Here is a 21,591-nt window from a genome sequence, read left to right as displayed (position 1 = left end):
CAGTTCAGTTTCTGGACCCCCAGGATGTTGATAGTGGGGGATTCAGTGATGGTAATGCCATAAGACCATAAGATGTAGGAGCAGAAGTAGGCTATTTGGCTCATCAAGTCTGCTCTGCCATTCAATGAGATCATAGAACCATAGAAAAGTTACAGCACAGAAGGAGGCCATTCGGCCCATCTTGTCCATGCCAGCCCGAGTACACCCAGGTGCCCTTCCTAATCCAACCTTCCTGCCCCTGGCCCATAGCCCTGCAGCTTACAGCACTTAAGGTGCAGATCCAGGTACTTTTTAATAATGTTTAGTGTTTCTGCCTCTATCACCAACTTGGGCAGCGAAGTCCAGACACCCACTACCCTCTGCGTAAAAAAGTTCTTCCTCGTGTCCCCACTACACCTTCTGCCACTTATCTTGAATCTATGCCCTCTGGTTCTAGAATTCTCCACCAAGGGAAACAATTTTATCCTGTCCACTCAATCTATTCCCCTCATAATTTTGTACACCTCAATCAAGTCACCTCTCAGCCTTCTTAGTTCAAAAGAAAATAACCCCACCCTATCCCTCCCAATTGCCGGCGGGAGATTGAGGAACAGTTATGTAGGCAGATTTTGGAAAGATGTAAAAGCAATAGGGTTGTTGTGGTGGGTGATTTTAACTTTCCCTATTTTGACTGGGAATCACTTAGTGCTAGGGGTTTGGATGGTGCACAATTTGTAAGGTGCATCCAGGAGGGCTTCCTGAGACAATATGTAGGTAGTCCAACTAGGGAAGGGGCAATACTGGACCCGGTATTAGGGAATGAACCCAGCCAGGTGGTTGAAGTTTCAATAGGGGAGCATTTCGGGAAAAGTGATCATAATTCAGTAAGTTTCAAGGTACTGGTGGATAAGGATAACAGGAGTCCTCGGGTTAAGGTGCTTAATTGGGGGAAGGCTAATTATAACAATATTAGCAGGAACTGAGGAATCTAGACTGGAAGCGGATCTTTGAGGGCAAATCAACAACTGACATGTGGGGGGCTTTCAAACATCAGTTGATAAGAATTCAGGACCGGCATGTTCCTGCTAAGATGAAGGATAAGCATGGCAAGTTTCAGGAACCTTGGATAACGAAGGATATTGTGAGATTAGTTTAAAAAAAGGGAAGCATTCATAAGGGCTAGAAGGCTGGGAACAGATGAAGCCCGTGGAGAATATAAAGAAAGTAGGAAGAAACTTAAGCGAGGAGTCAGGAGGACTAAAATGGGTCATGAAAAGTCACTGGCAACCAGGATTAAGGAAAATCCCATGGCCTTTTATACATATGTAAAAAGAGGGTAGCCAGGGAAAGGGTAGGCCCACTCATGGACAGAGGAGGGAATCTGTGTGTGGAGCCAGAATAAATGGGAGAGATACTAAATGAATACTTCTCATCAGTATTCACCAAGGAGAAGGACTTAGCAGTCGATTTGTCTAGCGAAGAGTGTGTAGATAGCCTGGATCATGTGGAGATCAAAAAAGAGGTGTTAGGCTTCTTGAAGAATATTAAGGTGGATAACTCCCCAGGGCCAGATGGGATCTACCCCAGAGTAGGGAGGCAAGGGAGGAGATTGCTGGGGCCTTGACAGAAATCTTTGTATCCTCACTGGCTACGGGTGAGGTCCCAGAGGACTGGAGAATGGCCAATGTTGTTCCATTGTTTAAGAAGGGTAGCAGGGATAATCCAGGAAATTACAGGCCGGTGCCTTAGGTCAGTGGTAGGGAAATTATTGGAGAAGATTCTTCGTGACAGAATTTACCACCATTTGGAAGCAAATGGGTGTATTAGTGAGAGGCAGCATGATTTTGTGAAGGGGAGGTCATGTCTCACTAACTTGATCAAGTTTTTCGAGGAAGTGACAAAGATGATCGACAATGGAAGGGCAGTGGATGTTCTCTACATGGATTTCAGTAAGGCCTTTGACAAGGTCCCTCATGGCAGACTGGTACAGAAGGTAAAGTCGCACGGGACCAGAGGTGAGCTGGCAAGTTGGATACAGAATTGGCTTGGTCACAGAAGACAGAGAGTAGCAGTGGAAGGGTGCTTTTCTGAATGGAGAGCTGTAACTAGTGGAGTTCCACAGGGATCAGTGCTGGGACCTTTGCTGTTTGTAGTATACATAAATGATTTGGAGGTAAATGTTTCTGGGCTAATTAGTAAGTTTGCAGATGACACTAAGGTTGGAGGAGTTGCAGATAGTGAAGAGGATTGTCAAAGGATACAACAGGATATAGATCGTTTGGAGGCTTGGGCAGAGAAATGGCAGATGGAGTTTAATCCGGACAAATGTGAGGTAATGCAATTTGGAAGGTCTAATACAAGGAAGGAATTATACAGTAAATGGCAGAACCCTTAAGTGCATCAACGGGCATAGGGATCTGGGTGTACAGGTCCACAGGTCACTGAAAGTGGCAACACAGGTGGATAAGGTGGTCAGGAAGACATATGGCATGCTTGCCTTCAGTGGCAGGGGTATTGAGTATAAAAGCTGGGAAGTCATGCTGCAGCTGTACAGAACCTTGGTTAGGCCACAATTGGAATACTGCGTGCAATTCTGGTTGCTACATTACTAGAAGGATATGGAGGGGTTGGAGAGGGTGCAGAGGAGGTTTACCAGGATGCTGCCTGTTCTGGAGGTTATTAGCTATAAGGAGAGGTTGGAGAAACTCGGATTGTTCTCACTAGAGCGATGGAGATTGAGGGGCGACTTGATAGAAGTTTACAAAATTATGAGTGGCATGGACAGAGTAGATAGTCAGAAGCTTTTTCCCAGGGTGGAAGAGTCAATTACTAGGGGATATAGATTTAAGGTGAGAGGAGAAAACTATATATGAGATATGCGGAGCAAGTTTTTTACGTAGAGGGTAGTGCGTGTCTGGAACTCGCTGCCAGAGGAGATGGTGGAAGAAGGTACGATAGTGGTGTTTAAAAGGCAGCTTGATAAATGCATGAATAGGATGGGAATTGAGGGATATGGACCCCGGAAGTGCAAAATGTTTTAGTTGACGGGCAATATGATCGGCGCAGGAGCCTGTTCCTGTGCTGTACTTTTCTTTGTTCTTTGTTCTATCCAATCTTTCCTCGTAGCTACACTTTTCTAACCCTGGCAACATTCTTGTAAACCTCCTCTGCACTCTCTCCAGAGCTATTACGTCCTACCTGTAATGTGAGGACCAGAACTGCACACAATACTCCAGTTGTGGCCTCACCAGTGTTTAATACAGTTCCAACATTCTATCCTTAGTTTTATATTCTATACCTCTGCCAATGAAGGAGAGCATTCCATATGCCTTCTTTACAACCTTGTCTACTTGAACTGCTGCCTTCAGGGAACTGTGTACTTGTACGCCAAGATCTCTCACTTCATCTACCCCTCTTAGTATATTCCCACTTATTGTGTAATCCCTGTAACTGTTTGACCTCACACTTCTCTATGTTAAAATCCATCTGCTACTTTACCGCCCACATCTATATCATTGATGGTTAATCTGATAATCCACAACTTTCCTGCCTTTTTCCCATAATCCTTGTTTCCCTGACTGATTAGAAATCTGTCTAACTCAGCCTTGAATATACTAAACAGCCCAGTTTCTACAGCCCTCTGCAAAAAAAAGTCCACAGATGAACTACCTTCTGAGAAGAAATTCCTCCTCATATCTGTTTTAAATGGGCGACCCCTTTCGCTGAGATTATGCCCCCTGGTCCTAGACTCTCCCACAAGCAGAAACAACCTCGAAGCAACCACACAGTCAGGGCCCCTAAGAATCTTATATGTTTCAATAAGGTCGCTTTCATTCTTCTAAACTCCAATGTTACAAGTCCAACCTACTCAACCTCGCCTCATAAAAAAATCCCTCTAGTGAAACTTCTCTGGGCTGCCTCCAATGCCATTTTATCTTTCCTTCGATAAGGGGATCAAAACTATTCACAGTATTCTAGGTGTGATCTAACCAGTGCTTTGTATAATTTTGGCAAGGCTTCCCGATATTTATACTCCATTCCCTATTACCTGCTGAACTTGTATGCTAGCTTTTTGGGATTCATGCACAAGGACTCCCAAATCCCTCTGTGCTGCAGCATTCTGCAGTTTTTTTCCATTTAAATAATATTCAGCTTCTCTATTCTTCCTGCCAAAGTGCATAACTTCACATTTTCCCACATTATATTCCATCTGCCACTTTTTTGCCTACTCACTTAACCTGTCTATATCCCTCTATAGCCTCATTGTGTCATCCTCACCACTTGCCTTCCAACCTATTTTTGTATCACCTGCAAACTTGGCGATAGCATATTCACTCCCCTCATCTAAGTCATTAATATATATTGTAAATAATTGAAGCCTGAGCACTGATCCCTATGGCATTCCACTAGTTACAAATTGCCATCCTGAAAATGCCCTCTTATCCCAACTCTGTCTTCTATTAGTTAGCCAACCCTCTATCCATGCTAATGTACTACCCCCAACACCTTGGGCTCTTACCTTAGTAAGTAGCCTTATGTGTGGTACCTTTTCGAACGCCTTTCGGAAATCCAAGTATATTACATCTACTCGTTCCCCTTTATCTATCCTGCTAGTTACCTTCTCAACCATTTAATATCATGGGGTGATAGTTAGATTCACTCTTGTTGGAGATGGTCATTGCCTGGCACTTGTGTGGCATGAATGTTACTTGCCACTTATTAGCCCAGAGGATAACTTGAAATATCACTCCTACTTAAATGTTTCATTTTTATATTAAGCACGTAGGTTCCTTAATGTTTAGAAATAAAAAGTGTTGATCGGGAAGAGACACTTCTAAAACTCTAATTAAAAATTGCTTTTCTGAAGAAATACAGAAATAATTTTAATCACACCACAAATTCTTAATGAGAGCTCATAATTATTCTCATTTTGTATGCAATATTTCCATTCAAACCAAATTCCCCAAACAGCAGTTGACAAAACAGAATCATGATGTTCCAACTCAACAAAATCATAACCAAACCTAATTGAATTTATTGAATATAAGCTTCATCAAAATATTTGGAATATCATAGACCTACACGGGAACTCCTGAAACCATTTAAACTTCTAAGATACCAGGTATCCTTACCACTTTTCCTATATCTAACAGTTTACACGCCATGACTGAGAGCAAAACAGATTTTTAACAACAAACTCATCACAAAAAGGGTTCTAATATTAGTATGGCTTATAGTACACACCTCCTGCTACACGTTTCTTTTTTCCGGTTTTTGGGTGGTCCCATTGGGTCTTCAGCTCAATATGACTGTTGGATGAAGAGAAAATAAGTAAAACTATTTTTATTAATGCATTTATTTGCAGATTAAAACACAACTTGTATGCAACGGTGAAAGACAAAGACAAAACAATCTAAGCATTACAGAAAAAATTCAATGAAGGTAAAATTGCGACAAGGGGAACAAAAAATACTTCAAGCAAAGGTACTTTACTTATGGAACACATATTTGATGTTACTTTATACAAGTTGTATAGCTCAAAATTATATCCTCAGTATCCAATGCCCAGCACAAGTGGCTGCCAAGTCAACAGCTGAAGTACAGCCACAGGCTGCAAGCACTTGCTCCATACATTACAATGATCCACCAAATTGGGAGGCGGGTGACGGAGGGACTGGGAGGAGGTAGGAAGAAGGAAAAAAGCAGGGAAAATATATGTTGCTAGTTGCAGGGATTCAATAATTACTTGAAAAAGTTATTGATTTTATTAATTTTATTAACTTGCCTCAATTCAGCCCTTGAACGTGACAGAATTTGATTTTAAATAAATAAACCTTTGATGAAATGAACAGATACAATTCTGAGAGGTAAAAACAAAAAACTGCGGATGCTGGAAATACAAAACAAAAACAGAATTACCTGGAAAAACTCAGCAGGTCTGGCAGCATCGGGGAGGAAGTGAGAGCAGTTGAAGGAGAAATTGTTCAGTGTGAGAACAAGTTCAGCCAGACAGAGAAGAGTAGTGGTGGATGGGGATTGTTCGGGCCTCTGTTCGAGGAAGAAGCTAAGGGCCCTCAGACCATCCTGGTGGGGGATGGGGGTGTGGAGGGATTGGACGTCCATGGTGATCTGCTTCTATCACTGCTTTTGCCTACAACCACACCACCCCCCTCCACTTCTCTCCCCCCACCCAACCCCACCCCCCCACCACCTTAAACCAGCTTATATTTCACCCCTTCCTGGGATTCGCCTAGTTCTGTCGAAGGGTCATGAGGACTCGAAACATCAACTCTTTTCTTCTCCGCCGATGCTGCCAGACCTGCTGAGTTTGTCCAGGTAATTCTGTTTTTGTTTTGACAATTCTGAGAGGGTTCAATGCCGAGAGGCTGCTTCCCCAGCTGGAAAATCCAGTCTCAGAATAAGGGGTCAGCCATTTAGAAATTAGATGAGGAAAATTTCTTCACTCAGAGGATTTTGAATCTTTGAATTTTCTACCCTAGGGAGCTGTGAATGCTTAGTTGTTGAGTATATTAAAGGATGAGATGGAAAGCTATTTTAGATACTAAGAGAATCAAAGGATTATGGGATCTAATGGTAGAATTCAGACTGAAGATCAGACAGGATCTTTTTGAACTGAGAGGCCATATGGCCTGCTCTCACTTACATCATGAAAAAGTGTGTGGTAGGACGTGGAAATAAAAACTGCCCAATCGGAGAGGTGGGTTTTTAAGGAGGTCTAGAAAATAGCAGGGGGAGGGAGCCAAACAAACAATGGTCCCGGAAGAGAATTCCGTGGGGCAAGCACTTAGTGAGTCCACCGCATTAATGGCCGACAACACTGAAGTGGAGTGCATGAGAAACAAACAGCAGTCTGGGGTCTGGGAGGAGTGGAGAGTTTAGGCAAGATGGCCAAAGAAAATTAAGAAAATTAAAAGTGGGGAACAGCTGTGGGTGAATTTGAAAATTAGATTTAGGATCTTCAAGTTAATTTAATGGGGCAAAGGGCCTTGTGGATCCCAACAATTACAGTGTGATGAAACAGCAAGGCCACAGAAAATGATACTGCTGGATTAGTTAAAGTTCAGAAGGTAGGGAGACAGGGACATCAGACAAGTTAATTATTAGCAGAGGATGTTATCAGTAATACAACATTTTATTTGCAAGATGAATCATAATCAAAAAAATGGTAAATGAACAAGTTCTGTGACAAGATTATGACTGTCACTGAAAAGTATTTGCTGGTGGCTGAATACTCATCAAGAAATCTGACATACGTTTACCTGGTCTGCTAAATTTGAGCTTTGCACTGGAGGTTATTCAGTAATTCAGTGTTTCACATGTTTGCAAATCCAAACAGGTACTTTTTCAGGTCTCTTGTTTCGCATATAAGATGATTAGGCTCCATGAAGGAGAATATGTTGAAGGAGCAATATTAAATGAATAATGAAATAAAATACAGTAACTTCAATGGAGTGCATTGAGGTCAAAGCTTGTGTTCTCACTATTGTTGCTCCAAATGTCAATGATGCATTGATCTCACCAATCAGAATACTCATGATGGGAGGAGCAGAGTGTTTATAAATAGAAATGCCAAATTTAGAAACGATTATAGATTTTTTATCCTATCGCTATTATTTCAGTCCCTTTAAATGACAATTTAATTTCACAATTATCCACAGTATGCTGAAGTTTGCCATTCTAAATTTTTGGAAAGGAGTCAATGAAATCACATTCCAGTTTAAAAAGAAACCTTTTACAAACATAAGCAGCCAAAGAGAGTCTTTTACCAAAAACCCATGGCACTCATGTAATAACCACCTAGAATTTAGCATTTAATTAAAAATACATTTGAACTTATCTCTTCTCACATGCACTGAATTAAGTACAACCAGTTTCCCTAGAGTGCTGTAGTGATGTGATCAACCCCAACAGAGTTTGAACAAGATGTTTGCTGAATTCCATTTTAGAAGCAGCTTGTTAGCTCCAGTAGGAGGGCCAAGTGTTGTGGAAACAGAAACACTTGCTTTGTTTGACCATTGCGAACTTGGCAGCAGTTGAAATTTAAATATGAGCGAAGCATTAAAAGTCCGAGACATACTATGCATATAAAGGCTTTGAAAAGAGCCATGTTAAAATTTAACAGCCTGTTTATTCTTCCTTTCCAATTGTACCCTTTTTGCCTCCTCTCTAAAAGTGAATGACAGATACAGAGGTACAGTTCCACAGGAGCAACATACATGATTTCTGCTGTGGATTTCAGAAGTGACACCTATCTCTCAGCAATGGAGGATGAAAACCAAAATCTTTTGTACAAACAGTTATGTGGCAACAACAACAAAGCTCAGGCAATCTACCTTTAGCATTACTAAGAATTCAAAAGTTGCACCATGAATTTCACATAGGTCTGGCCTACAAAGTCAAAGATTCCCATTGGGGTGACAGAGACAAAAGCAGATAGATCCCAAATTCACATTTAACCTCAGCAAACTGTACAGAAGGCAGGTAAAGCTTCGACCAATGGATGGACTCCAGGGAGAGGAGACAAGCAGTTTTAAAGATATAAACCCAGGAGAGTTTGCAAATTATCACTTGAACCTAACAGTATTAATATTAGTTAACAACCTATGTGCTAAGAATGCTGGACTTTTCTTGTAAAAATGTGCATTGAAGCAATTAAGTCAATGCTTGCTCACCTTTTTAGATCAACCGCAAGGGAGAGAAAAGAAAGCATCATTGTTTTACTAATTTTAATTCAATGCATTGCTCACCCATTCGAAAAACACTCCATAATCTATATTTTAGGTGTGTGATTGTACAAGTGCCATAAGGACCAACTGCTGTGCAACATGATCTCCACTCTCCTTATGAAATCTACAGAAGGAAACTTGAGAGCAATTCAATCAAGTTAGATACATTCCTAAAAAAAAAAATCAAAAAAAAAAGTTTAAACAAGGATGAAGAGTAGGGAATTGGATTGGACAGTTTCAGCAATGCATTTGCAGCAGGAAAGGCTTGACAGTTAACTCGCTGCCAGTGAAATGGGAGGGCTTTACTTTGCATTTATGTTTTGCTGTCCCCCCCGCAACTGTATTATTATTGTGACTGTTATTGTTTCCTTACTTGGCGTAGTAAACCCAGCCGTCTTTAGTGGTTCTCTCCTCCCAGCCAGGAGGCAGCTCGTCCTCGCTGTCAGTGTCGTCGAGCCCCGCGTACTTCAGGGCGGACATGCTTCCCCGGCCGCTCGAGCTGCCGCTGTTCTCACACCAACCGACCGGCCCGCGCCGACTGTTTACCTACCTCACTTCCGCCTCCCCGAGCCGGAAACAACCGCCACGGCGCAGGCGCGCCCGCCGCGGGGCATTGGGGGAGTTGTAGTCTCCTGCTCTGCACCCACCCCAAAAATAATTAAAAAACAAAAACAGAATTACCTGGAAAAACTCAGCAGGTCTGGCAGCATTGGCGGAGAAGAAAAGAGTTGACGTTTCGAGTCCTCATGACCCTTCGACAGAACTAGTTCAAGTTCTGTGGAAGGGTCACGAGGACTCGAAACGTCAACCCTTTTCTTCTCCGCCGATGCTGCCAGACCTGCTGAGTTTTTCCAGGTAATTCTGTTTTTGTTTTGGATTTCCAGCATCCGCAGTTTTTTTGTTTTTATCCAAAAATAATAAAAACCTGCAGCTGCCGGAAATACGAAATAAAAAACTGAGACTGGTAGAAATGCTCAACTGACATGGCAACAGTCACTACGCTGCCCAAGTGTTTCATTGACTTTAAAGTACTTTTTGGTAATATGAAAGCAAAATACTGCTGCTAGAGATCTGAAATAAAAATAGAAAGGGCTGGAAAAACTCAGCAGGCCTGACAGCATCTGTAGAGAGAGAAATAGAGTTAATATTTCTTTGGTACTTTATAGGACATCCTTGGGTTGAAGGCAAAATACTGCTGGAAGTCTGAATTCAGAGCGGGATGCTGCATTAGGATTGCCAACCGTAGTTGTATTCCTGGAGGTTTCATCACATCACCTGCCCCCACGGAGGGAGGCAGCACAGATATTTTGGACTGTCATCAGGCCGGAGGAAATTACAGATATAGCAAGGGGAGAGGCCAAGGTGGGATTTGAAAAGAAGAATGAGGTGACGGCACAGTGGTATACAGTTGGGAGAGAATTGCCCTGGGAGCCCTCATCATCTACTCCAGCCACCATTAAATCTCATGGTAACAGGTCAAACAAGGGCAAACCTGTTGATTACCATGTACTGACCCCCACAACTGATGAATCAGTATTCCTCCATGTTGAACACCACTTGGAAAAAGCACTGAGGGTGACAAGGGCACAGGAGTGGGAGCCTTCAATGTCCATCACCAAGAGTGGCTCAATAGCACCACCACAGGCTGAGCTGGCCGAGTCCTAAAGGACGTAGCTGCTAAACTGTGTCTGTGGCAGGTGGTGAGGGAATCAACAAGAGGGAAGAACATACTTGACCTCTTCCTCACCAACCTGCTTGCCGCAGATGCATCTGCCCATAAAATTGTCGGTAGGAGTGACCACCGCAAAGTCCTTGAGGAGACAATGTCCCACCTTCACATTGAGGATACCCTCCATCATGTTGCGTGGCACTACCACAATGCTAAATGGGATAAATTTCTAACAGATGTGGCAACTCATGACTAAGGCACTGAGGCACTGTGAACCATCAGCAGCAGAATTGTACTCAACTTCAATCCGTAACCTCATGGCCCATGTTATAAGATAGCAGGTGGTAATTGTCAGGCTGTCCAAATCCCAAGAGAAACTTGGTCAAGCTATCACAATGATTTGCAATTTGTATTTTTATTACAAGGAGGTATGTGTACTGAAGTCAGAACTAAAGATTCCACCACCACTTTTGAAGATTTTAAATATTAAATTAAAACATTTATTAACAAAAGAAGAGAACACTTAAACACACAAGATTACAGTTGCACAGTTAAATTTAGTCTTACAACATTTCCCAGAAGATTTCTACTTACCTAGACTTACAAATAAAACACCCTTTTCCGGGCAACAGCCTCTATAGATTCTTAATCTATGAAACGTCCAGTAATATTACCACAAGACATCCACTGTTGCTAGAGGGATAGTATGTCACAGGGCTTCTCTCTCCCTCTCACTAGACAATGGAAATCCAAGGCTTATAACCAAACCTTGCTTTCTGGAACAAGAACCACTTCTCTGTAGTGGCTAGAGGCTGCTTCCTTCACAGGCCTGTCTTCGCACAGTACACTCTTCATGACCTCACATGGCCACACCTCTCATACAGCTTTCAATCTTTCCTTAAATATGTTTTTTTCCTCTTTCATCTTTAAGCCCATTGTTCTTAACTTTCTTTGGAAGTTACCCTTCCAAGAATATAAAAATCTTTCAAATTGTCTTCATGGCCACAACCTTTGGGAAAAGTAAACTTAATAACTTTGTTTTATTCAGTTATGATATTTGCCAATTGTAAACTTCCTTTTATTTCCCTTTTAATTTCAACAGCTAAAAATTCAACTCCTCATTTATCTCCTAATGCAAATTCCTATTCATGTTGTATTTACATGTAATCCATTTTATCTTGTTCAGCTCCACTTCAAAATGCCTGCTTTTACGCTTAAGACCTTTGATGATTTAAACCTTGCAGTCCAACTGTCTTCAGTTTAAATATATCAGTCGCACACATATACAAAAATACACACAGCCCCCACAAGCCTGCTTCACAGTATCCCACAGTAATATTGGAATTAAATTATATTTTCTTTACAGCCGGCATATCCCCCACTCTACCATTACCACCAAGCCAGGGGATCAACCCTAGTTCAATGAAGAGTGCAGGAGGACATGCCAAGAGCAGCACCAGGCCTGCCTAAAAACACCAACCTGGTGAAGCTACAACACAGGACTATTTGTATGCCTAACGGCATAAGCAGCAAGTGATAGACAACTAACGGCTCAGATCTACATTCTGCAGTCTTGCCACATTCAGTCGTGAATGCTGTGGACAATTAAACAATTCACTGGAGAAGAAGGCTCCACAAATATCCCCATCCTCAATGATGGAGGAGCCCAGCCCATCAGTTCAGTGCAAAGATAAGACTGAAGCATTCGCAACAATCTTCAGCCAGAAGTGACGAGTGGATGATCCATCTTGGCCTCCTCGAGGTTCCCAGCATCACAAATGCCAGTCTTCAACCAATTTGTTTCACTCCGCATAATTTCAAGAGACAGCTGAAGGCACTGGATACCGCAAAGGCTATGGGTCCTGATAATATTCCGGGAATAGTACTGAAGACTTGTGCTCCAGAACTTGCCAAGCCCCTAGCAAAGCTGTTCCAGTAGAGCTACGACACAGACACCTACCCGGCAATGTGGAAATTGCCCAGGTATGCCCTGTACACAGAAAGCAGAATAAATCCAAACAGGCCATTATCGCCACATCAGTCTACTCTCCATCATCAGGAAGCTGATGGAAGGTGTTATCAACAGTGCTATCAAGCAGCATTTGCTTAGCAGTAACCTGCTAACTGACCCTCAGTTTGGGTTCGCCAGTGTCACTCGGCTTCTGAACTCATTACAGCCTTGGTTCAAACATGGACAAAAGAGCTGAACTCCTGAGGTGAGGTGAGAGTGACTGTCTTTGACATCAAGGCAGCACTTCAATGAGTGTGGCGTTAAGGAGCCCTAGCAAAACTGGAATCAATGGGAATCAGGGGGAAACTCTCCAGTGGTTGGAGTCATACCTAGTACAAAGGAAGATGGTTGTGATCGTTGGAGGTATCAGTTCCAGAACATCACTGCAGGAGTTCCTCAGGGTAGTGTCCTAAAACCAACCATCTTCAGCTGCTCCATCAATGACCTTCCTTCCATCATAAGGTCAAAAGTGGGGATGTGCGCTGATGATTGCACAATGTTCAGCACCATTCATGACTCTTCAGATACTGAAGCAGTCCATGTCAAAATGCAACAAGACCTGAACAATGTCCAGGCTTGGACTGACAAGTGGCAAGTAACATTCGAGCCAAACAAGTGCCAGGCAATGATCATCTCCAACAAGAGAGAATCTAACCATTGCCCCCTGACATTCAATGGCATTACCATTGCTGAATCCCCCACTAGCAACATCCTGGGGGTTACCATTGACCAGAAATTGAACTACTAGCCATATAAAAACTGTGGCTACAAGAGCAAGTCAGAAGCTAGGAATCCTGCACTGAGTAACTCACCTCCTGACTCCCAAAGCCTATCCACCATCTACAAGGTACATGTCAGGAGTGTGAAGGAATACTCTCTGCTTGCCTGAATGACGGCAGCTCCAACAACACTAAAAAAGCTTGACACCATCCAGGGCAAAGTAGCCCACTTGATTGGCCACCATTTCACAAACATTCACTCCTTCCATAATCGACAATTAGTAACTGCAGTGTGCACTATCTACAAGATGCACTGCAGAGGCTCGTTAGGCGGCACCTTCCAAACCTATAACCACCACCATGTAGAAGGACAAGGGCAGCAGCTACATGGGTACACCACCACCTGGAAGATCCCCTCCAAGCCATTCACCATCCTGACTTGGAAATATATCACCGTTCCTTCACTGTTGCTGGGTCAAAATCCTGGATCTCCCTTCCTAACAGCACTGTGGGTGTACCTACACCACATGGACTGCAGTGGTTCAAGAAGGCAGCTCACCACCACCACCTCAAGGGCAATTAGGGAAGGGCAATAAATGCTGGCCTAGCCAGTGAAGCCCACATCTCATAAATGATTTTTTTAAAAAATTGAGGCATTGCTCAATTGGGAGCTGATGTAGATCAGTGAGCACAAGGCAATATGTGATATGGGCTTGGTGTGAGTTGGGGCATGGGCAGCATGGTTTTGGATGTCCTCAAATTTACGGAGGGTAGAATGGGAGTCTGGCTGGGAGTGTGTTGGAACAGTCAAGGCTAGGGGTAACAAAGGCATAGATGATGGGTTCAGCAGCAGTAGAGCTAGGCAAGGGCAAGAGTTGGGCACGTTTCAGTGTTGGAATTAGGCAGTCTTGAGTGATGATGCCGATATGTGGTCAGAAGCTCATTTTGTAGTCAAATATGGACACCAATGTTACAAACAATCTGACTTAGCCTAAAAACAATTCCTAGGAAGAGGGATGGAGTCAGTGCCTTGGGAACAAAGTTTGTGGTGGGAACCAAAGACCAAAGACTTCAGTCTACCCAATAGTATGAAAGAAATTTCTGGTCATTTAGTACTGGATGTCCGACAAGCAGTCTGATAATATTGAGGCAGTAGAAAGGTCAAGAGAGGTGGTGGTGAAATAAAGCTGGGTGTCATCAGAGTACAAGTGGAATTAATGCTGTGATGAGATGATGTCACCAAGGAGCAACATATAGATGAGAAATAGAAGCAATAAAAAAGGCAGCAAGTGCTTCAACGCACAACCAAGATGTTATATAGCACTAACAAAAATGCTGGCACTGACCCCAATGATTGATTCTACAAACTGATTATCTGCTTTGATTGTTGTTTTCCTAATATTATTAATTTCTAAGTCAGTCTATTCTGTCTTTTAAATAACATATTAAAATTAAATGTTTATAAATTTTCTTTTGTATTGCATACATATATAACATACATTGCCCTCAGGACACAAGAAGACAATGTAAACAACAGCAGCCTTCACTTTAACCAAAGTCAAAAATATGGCTTAACAAGCCCCTGGAGAACAATATCTAAACTATAGGCAGCAACAATTCATCTGAAAGAACACAAATGTTCCAGGATGACAGAGGAGAGAAAGAAAGAAAAGCAACAAGCTGCGCTGTTTCTAATCTATGGGACAAGGGGTACAAGGTTTCAGTGCGCTACATATATTCCCTCTCTCTTTCAACAGAGCCTGGATTCAGTATGGGAATTCTGTAGAGCGGGATCAAGTAGCTGAAGGCACAACCACCATTAATGGGGCAAAGGGTCAGAGGGATATACAAACGAGACCAATCAGAGGTATAGAGAGTACAGAAGGGGCTTGTAGAAAGTCGGCGAGATAGTAAGGTCCTGATGGGGTTTAAGCGGAAGAATGAGCATTTTTTTAAGATAATAAATCAGTGAGAATGGTTGCGGTGGTCAAGCGTGACTTGGTGTGGGGTGGGATGTGGTAGAGGCAGCTGAATTTTAGAAAAATAGAAATTTATGTAAGATTTTCTGCAAAGTGAGGAGCAGCAGCAGCATCACGGGGAGTGGCAAGAGCACTAAGGGAGTAGCAGCCAGTAAACAGGTGAGTGAAATCTGGGGAATTTAGTGTCTGAAAGGAACATAGGAACAGGAGTAAGCCATTTAGCCCTTGAGCCTGGTCCACCATTCAATGAAATCATGGTCGATCTGCAACCTAACTCCATACCTCTTAATATCTTTGGCTATCAAAAATCTATTGATCTCAGTTTCAAAAGTAACAATTGTTCCAGCATCAATTGCTGTTTGCAGAAGAGAGTTCCAAACTTTAACACCCATTGCTTGAAGAAGCATTTCCTAATTTCACTCCTGAGGATTCCAGCTCTAATTTTTTGATTATAAACCCTATTCCTAGACTCCCTAATTAGTAGAAATAGTTTCTCTCAAACTAACCTTTCTGTTCCCCTTAACATCTTGAAAAGTTCAATCAAATTTCCTAACTTTCTAAATTCAAGGGTTACAACCCAAATACAACCCTAACTTGCATAATCCATGCTTATTGCTTAACTCTTGGGAGTCCAGGTATCATTCTAGTAAATCCAGGGTGCACTCTTTAATAAGGCCAATATATCCTTCTTAAAGTATGGTGAACAGATCAGCTCATAATACTCCACGTGTGATCTAACCAGGGCTTTCTATAGCTGAAGCTTGACATCTACCCCCTTGTATTCTATTCCTTTAGATATAAAGATCAAAATTCCAATAATCTTTTTAATTATTTTCTGTATCTGTTCATGACATTTTAATGATCTATGCACCTTTAGCCTCCCTCCCAAGCTGCTTTGGATCACAATAAAAACAAAAATGCTGGAAAAACTCAGCAGGTCTGGCAGCATTGCTGGACTCATAGGGACTTGAAACATTAACTCTGTTTCCCTCTCCACAGATACTGCCAGACCTGCTGAGTTTTTCCAGCATTTTTTGTTTTTATTTCAGATTTACAGCACCCACAATGTTTTGTTTTCATTGCTTTGGACCACTGCTGTTTCTAGCTTTACAACATTTAGTAATCAATCTATTCAGCATGCCCAAGAAAGAAAAACCCTTACAAAAGGCATTTTCTAAAATAGCATCACAATGAAAACTTGTTATTCAAATTGACTAGAACTTTGTGGTTTTGCTCTAAGTATAAGTAAATGGAGTGGCCAGAACAGGTTGGGTTTGTATGAACATAATATAAAAACACACTTTTAAGTCAAACCTAAGGCCATCACTAAATGTCTTTTTTTGCAAAAATATACTTTATTCTAAAAGAACATTACAAAACATTTCAAAATGGTCATTATAGAAAGTACAATGATATTCAACTTTTCTACATAGATCATGTTGCACTCGGAGGTGCTTCACTACATGTTACATGATACATATGATACTTGTAATATTTACTGTGTACATTCAAAGTGAGTCATAAAACTTGAGGGGGTCTATACAATTCCTAGCCCCTCAGTGCACTATGGTTGAAAGGTCCCCATTGTGCCTCTGCGGCAACTACCCCAAGCTTTAGTGCATCCCTCAGTGCATAGTCCTGGATCTTGGAATATGCTAGTCTGCAGCACCAGGTCGAGGACAACTGTTTGCACTGGAAGAGCAACAAGCTTCGGGCAGATAAAAGAATGCCTTCCACCGAGTTTATGGTCTTCTAGCCACAATTGTCTCGGTGTGCATCCATGGGATCAGCCCGTAGGGCACAGGGTTCTGTATCTTAGAACTACTCAGGATAAACTTTGACAAAAACCATTGCACCTCCCTCCAGATCTTCTTTGTAAAGGCAAACTCCAGAAGAAGGTGTACAAAGGTATCTTCCCCACCACAGCCCCACCTTGAGGGCAACTTACAGAGGGGATGAGACTCCTGGTGTGTAGGAAGGATCTGACGGGGTATGCTTTTCTCACCACCAGCCTAGCTACATCTTGGTGTTTGAAAGCTCTGGCAATGAGGCACTCTGCCAAATGATTTTGACAGTCTGTTCAGGGAACGATTGGACAGGATCCACCATCTCCTGTTCCCGCAGGGCTTCTAGAAAGTTACTTGCAGACCACTGCCTGATGGACTTGGGGTCAAAGGCGTTTCTCTGTATAAATTTTTCCATGAGAGACAGGTGGTCTGGCACGGTTCAACTACTTGGAGCATTCCGCGGCAACGTGGCCATCCTTCACAACACCAGGGGCAGGTAGAACCTCAGCACGTAGTGACACTTGGTGTTTGCATACCGAGGGTCTACGCACAGCTTAATACAGCTACACATAAAGGTGGCCATCAGGATGAGGGCGACGTTGGATACGTTTTTATCCCCCTTATTCTAGAGGTTTGTTCATCGTGTCCCTGCAAATACAATTCATTTTTGATCTCCAGATAAAGTAGAAGCTGGCTCGGTTGTTTGCCACAGCACAGGAGTGAGGAATGGACCAGACCTGTGCCACCCACAGCAACACCAAGAGAGCCTCGAACCTGATGACCAGGTTCTTACTCACATAGGAGAGGGGGCATCACTCCCACATGCTCAGTTTTTGTTTGACCATTGCTACTCACTTCTTCCAGTTTCTAATGAATGCCCCGATCCTTCCATATACCGGCACCTTCAGGCAGTCTGACCTGATGGTGAAGGGAACAAAGGATTGTCAGCCCAGTTCCCAAAGAACATAGCCTCTTACCACGCTTTACCTTGGCTCCTGAGGCCAGTTCGAGCTGATCGCAGATGTTCATCAGTCTGCATTCTGACAGCAGATCCGAGCCGAAGATGATGATTGTCCAAGCACAGGGAGGCTTTGACCTGAGTGCTTCCACTGCCTGAGATCATCACTCTTCCTTTGCCTAAATGCTTCCTGATGGACTCAGCAAAGGGTTCTATTCAACACACGAGCAGGACCAGGGAGAGAGGGCAGCCCTGCCTGATTGTAATTTAATTGGAAAGCTTTCTGATTTCCACCCATTTATTGAAGCTGCGCCACTGATGTTTGTGTAGAGCAGTTGGATCCAATTGCGGATTCCCTCCCAAACCCATTTCACAGAATTTTTACAGTGCAGGAGGAGGCCATTCGGTCCATCGAGTCTGCACTGGCTCACTGAAAGCGCATTCCACCTAATCCCACTCCCCTACCTTATTCCCGTAACCTTGCATTATTTCTTTTCAGATAGCAATCCAATTCTCTTTTGAATACCTCGATCGAACCTGCCTCCGCCGTCCTGTCAGGAAGTTCGTTCCAGATTCCAACTACCCTCTGGGTGAAAAATATTCCCTCACATCACCTCTGCTCCTTTTGCCCGTTATTTTGAGTCTATGCCCTCAAGTTCTTGAAGTACTCTTGAGTGGGAACAGTTTCTCAATATTTACCCTGTCCACACCCCTAAGGATCTTGAATAGCTTTATCAAGTCTCCTCTCAGCCTTCTTTTCTCCAACCTCAACATCTCCAATCTATCCTCATAGCTACAGTTGTTCATCCCTGGAATCATTCATGTGAATCTCCTCTGTACACTCTCCAATGCCTTCACATCCTTCTTCAGGTGCAGTTGTCTAGATGAAGCCTAACTAGTGTCTTATACATGACTTCCTTACTCTTGTACTCAATGCCCCTATTAATAAAACCTAGGATACCATATGCTTTATTAACTGCTCTCTCAACGTGCCCTGCCACCTTCAATGATTTACATACATATACACTGAGGTGCTTTTGTTCTTGCACCTCCTTTAGAGTTTCTCCCTTTATTTCATACATCTCTCCACATCCCTCTTGCCAAAATGAATCAACTCACACTTCCCTGCATTGAACTTCATCTGCCTCATGTCTGCCCAATCCACCAATAATTCTATGTCCTTTTGAAGTTCAAGACTTTCCTCATCACAGTTGACAATGCTTTCAATCTTTGTATCACACACAAACTTTGAAATCATGCCCTGCACACCACAGTCTAGGTCATTAATTTACATCAGGAAGAGCAAGGGTCCCAACACTGACCCTTGGGGAACTCCACTACAGACCTTCCTCCAATCTGAAAAATAACTATTTATCACTACTCTTTGTTTCCTGTCACTCAGCCAATTTCTTATCAAAGTGCCTCCTTTCTCTTTAATTCTATGAGCTAGAATTTTACCCACAAGTCTATTGTGTGGCACTGTATTAAATGCCTTTTGAAAATCCATTTACACCACATCAACAACATTGCCCTTATCAATTTTCTCCGTTACCTCCTCAAAAAACTCCAGCAAGTTAGTTGAACATGATTTTCCTTTAATGAATCCATTCTGGCTTTCTTTAATTATTCCACACCTGTCTAAGTGGATATTGATTTTGTCCCAAACTATAGTTTCCAGAAGTTTTCCTTCCACTGAAGTCATTTTGACTGGTCTGTAGTTGCTGGCATTATCCTTGCACCCCTTTTTGAACAAAAGTGTAACATTTGCAATTCTGCAGTCCTCCAGCACCACCCACGTCTAAGGAAGACTGGAAGATTATCACTAATGCCTCTGAAATGTCCACTGTCACCTCCCTTAGTATCCTCAGGTGCATCTCAAGCGGTTCTGGTACCTTATCAATTTTAAGTAAAGATAGCCTTTCAAATAGCTTCCCTTTCTCAGTTGTAAATTCCTCAAGTGTACCAGTTATCTCCTCGCTCACATTGCCCTGGGTAGCATCCTCTTCCTTTGTAAAGAAAGATGCAAAGTACTTGTTTAATATCTCTGCTACTTCTCCTGCCTCCACATGCAAGTCTCCTCTTTTAACCCGAATTTGGAGAGCACATCCATCATACAGGTATGCAATATTCTGTCAAAGGCCTTCTCCTGGTCCAGGCTAATGAGGCAGGTGTCCACACCCCTATCCTGTATATAGGCTGTGTGAGAAATGGATGTTTTTAAAAAATATTTTTGAGAAATATTGTGTTATTCTGTGGAAAGCCTGTGTTTGTGCGTGTGTGTGTGTGTGTGTGTGTGTGTGTATGTGTGTGTGTGTGTGTGTGTGTGTGTGTGATTTAATTAAGCTGGACAGAGATTAATAGGAGACAGTTTGTCTGGGGGGTTTAAAATCTGAAAAGAATAGAGGTGCTTGTTTGAGGTCTAAGTAAATAGGTTAGATCTACAATTTGCATTTTTAAATGAGTTGAGAGTTTGTTTGAATATTAAAACAGAATCAGAGGTATCAAGAAACATGTTTGCAACTTGCAGGAGTTCCATAGGTGAATAGAAGGGGGGTTATTATATTTTATTGACTCAAAAGCAAAGACAAGATAGAGACATGAAAGATTTTATATTTGGAAGGATTTGGGTATCAAAGAGTATGAGAACAATGGAATTTGAGATGAAAGGGGTAAAAAGGTATTTTAAAATTACTGCGGAGAGCTTAGGATAGCTATAGCTGGAGCTGCTGTTTGAGCCGTTGAGATAGCAACTGGAGCTGTTTGGGCTGTTGAGTTGGGAACTGTTAACTCTGGGCTGGGAGATGTGGTTTGAATCAACCAGCCAGTCAAACCAGAAAAGTCTTGTGCAACAAAAAATGGTTTTATTCTGAAGTTTGGTTTTCCACAGCAGAGTGGAAGCGAGTTACAGGTCATGTGGTGTGCCTTTATTGAAGCCACAGCAATATGCCTTAGGTAATATTACTGGATTTTATAACAAAACATCTATAAGCGGGTGTTGCCTGGAAGGTGTTTACATGGGGGTCTGACGAAGTGGAGAGTTTTTTTGGGGGGAATGTTTTGTAAGACTAACCTTAATTGTGTAACTGTAATCTTGTGAGCTTAAGTTTTCTTTTATTCTTGTTAATAAAACTTTTACACTTTTTTTAATCCCAAAAGCATTACTGAATCTCTTACTGCTGATATTGGTACATCTTCTTCTCATTTTCAGAATACAAAAAAAAGGGTATGGTCCATAAGGCCTCTGGGATTTGGCTTCCGCAGCAATTAACATTGGCTGTGGTCATAACACCTGAATAGCACAAGGTTATCTGAGATCTTCTTGCCTAATACAGTGCAGATCTGGTCTGGGTGGATCACCAACTCCAGAAAAGATTTGGCCCGATTGGCGATGACTTTGGACAGAATTTTATAGTCCACATTCAACAGTGAAATGGGTTGCCAAGTTCTAAATTCTGCCCTGTCCTCCTTCGGCTTGTAGAGGAGGGTGATGATGCCTTTCCTCAGGGATTCTGACATGCTGCTGGCCAGAAGCATACTCTCATACACTTCCAGCGGGTCTGGGCCAATGGAGTCCCATAGAGCTGAATATGCCATTGCTTTCGGGAGTTTTACTCTTCTCAAAGGGCCTTAATCAGCACATCCAGAGTTAGTGGTTTGTCTGGACTCTCCCACGTATTGTCATCTAAGACCTCTGTGATAGAGGACAGGAAGGACTGCGGACTTCAGGTCATGCAATCCGGCA

At 42.5% G+C, this 21,591-nt stretch overlaps 1 protein-coding gene across 10 annotated transcripts in view; it reads right to left on the bottom strand.

Annotated features, from left to right (window-relative positions):
- wwox (WW domain containing oxidoreductase) overlaps positions 1 to 9,280 on the bottom strand; it is a 974,426-nt gene extending 965,146 nt beyond the window's left edge. For all 10 annotated transcript variants that reach the window (XM_041192385.1, XM_041192386.1, XM_041192390.1 and 7 more), the window contains exons 1-2: positions 9,100 to 9,280; positions 5,224 to 5,288 (exon numbers count right to left, since the gene is read on the bottom strand). In XM_041192385.1, the coding sequence (XP_041048319.1) occupies positions 5,224 to 5,288; positions 9,100 to 9,206 (172 nt within the window). In that variant the 5' untranslated portion in view covers positions 9,207 to 9,280. The remainder of the gene's footprint in view (positions 1 to 5,223; positions 5,289 to 9,099) is intronic.
- Positions 9,281 to 21,591: the final 12,311 nt, after the last annotated feature.

This window comes from Carcharodon carcharias, chromosome 7 (genome assembly GCF_017639515.1).
Source record: "Carcharodon carcharias isolate sCarCar2 chromosome 7, sCarCar2.pri, whole genome shotgun sequence".
NCBI lineage: Eukaryota > Metazoa > Chordata > Chondrichthyes > Lamniformes > Lamnidae > Carcharodon > Carcharodon carcharias.
Note: the sequence above shows the minus strand (reverse complement) of the source record. Positions and strands in the feature narration are given on the sequence as shown.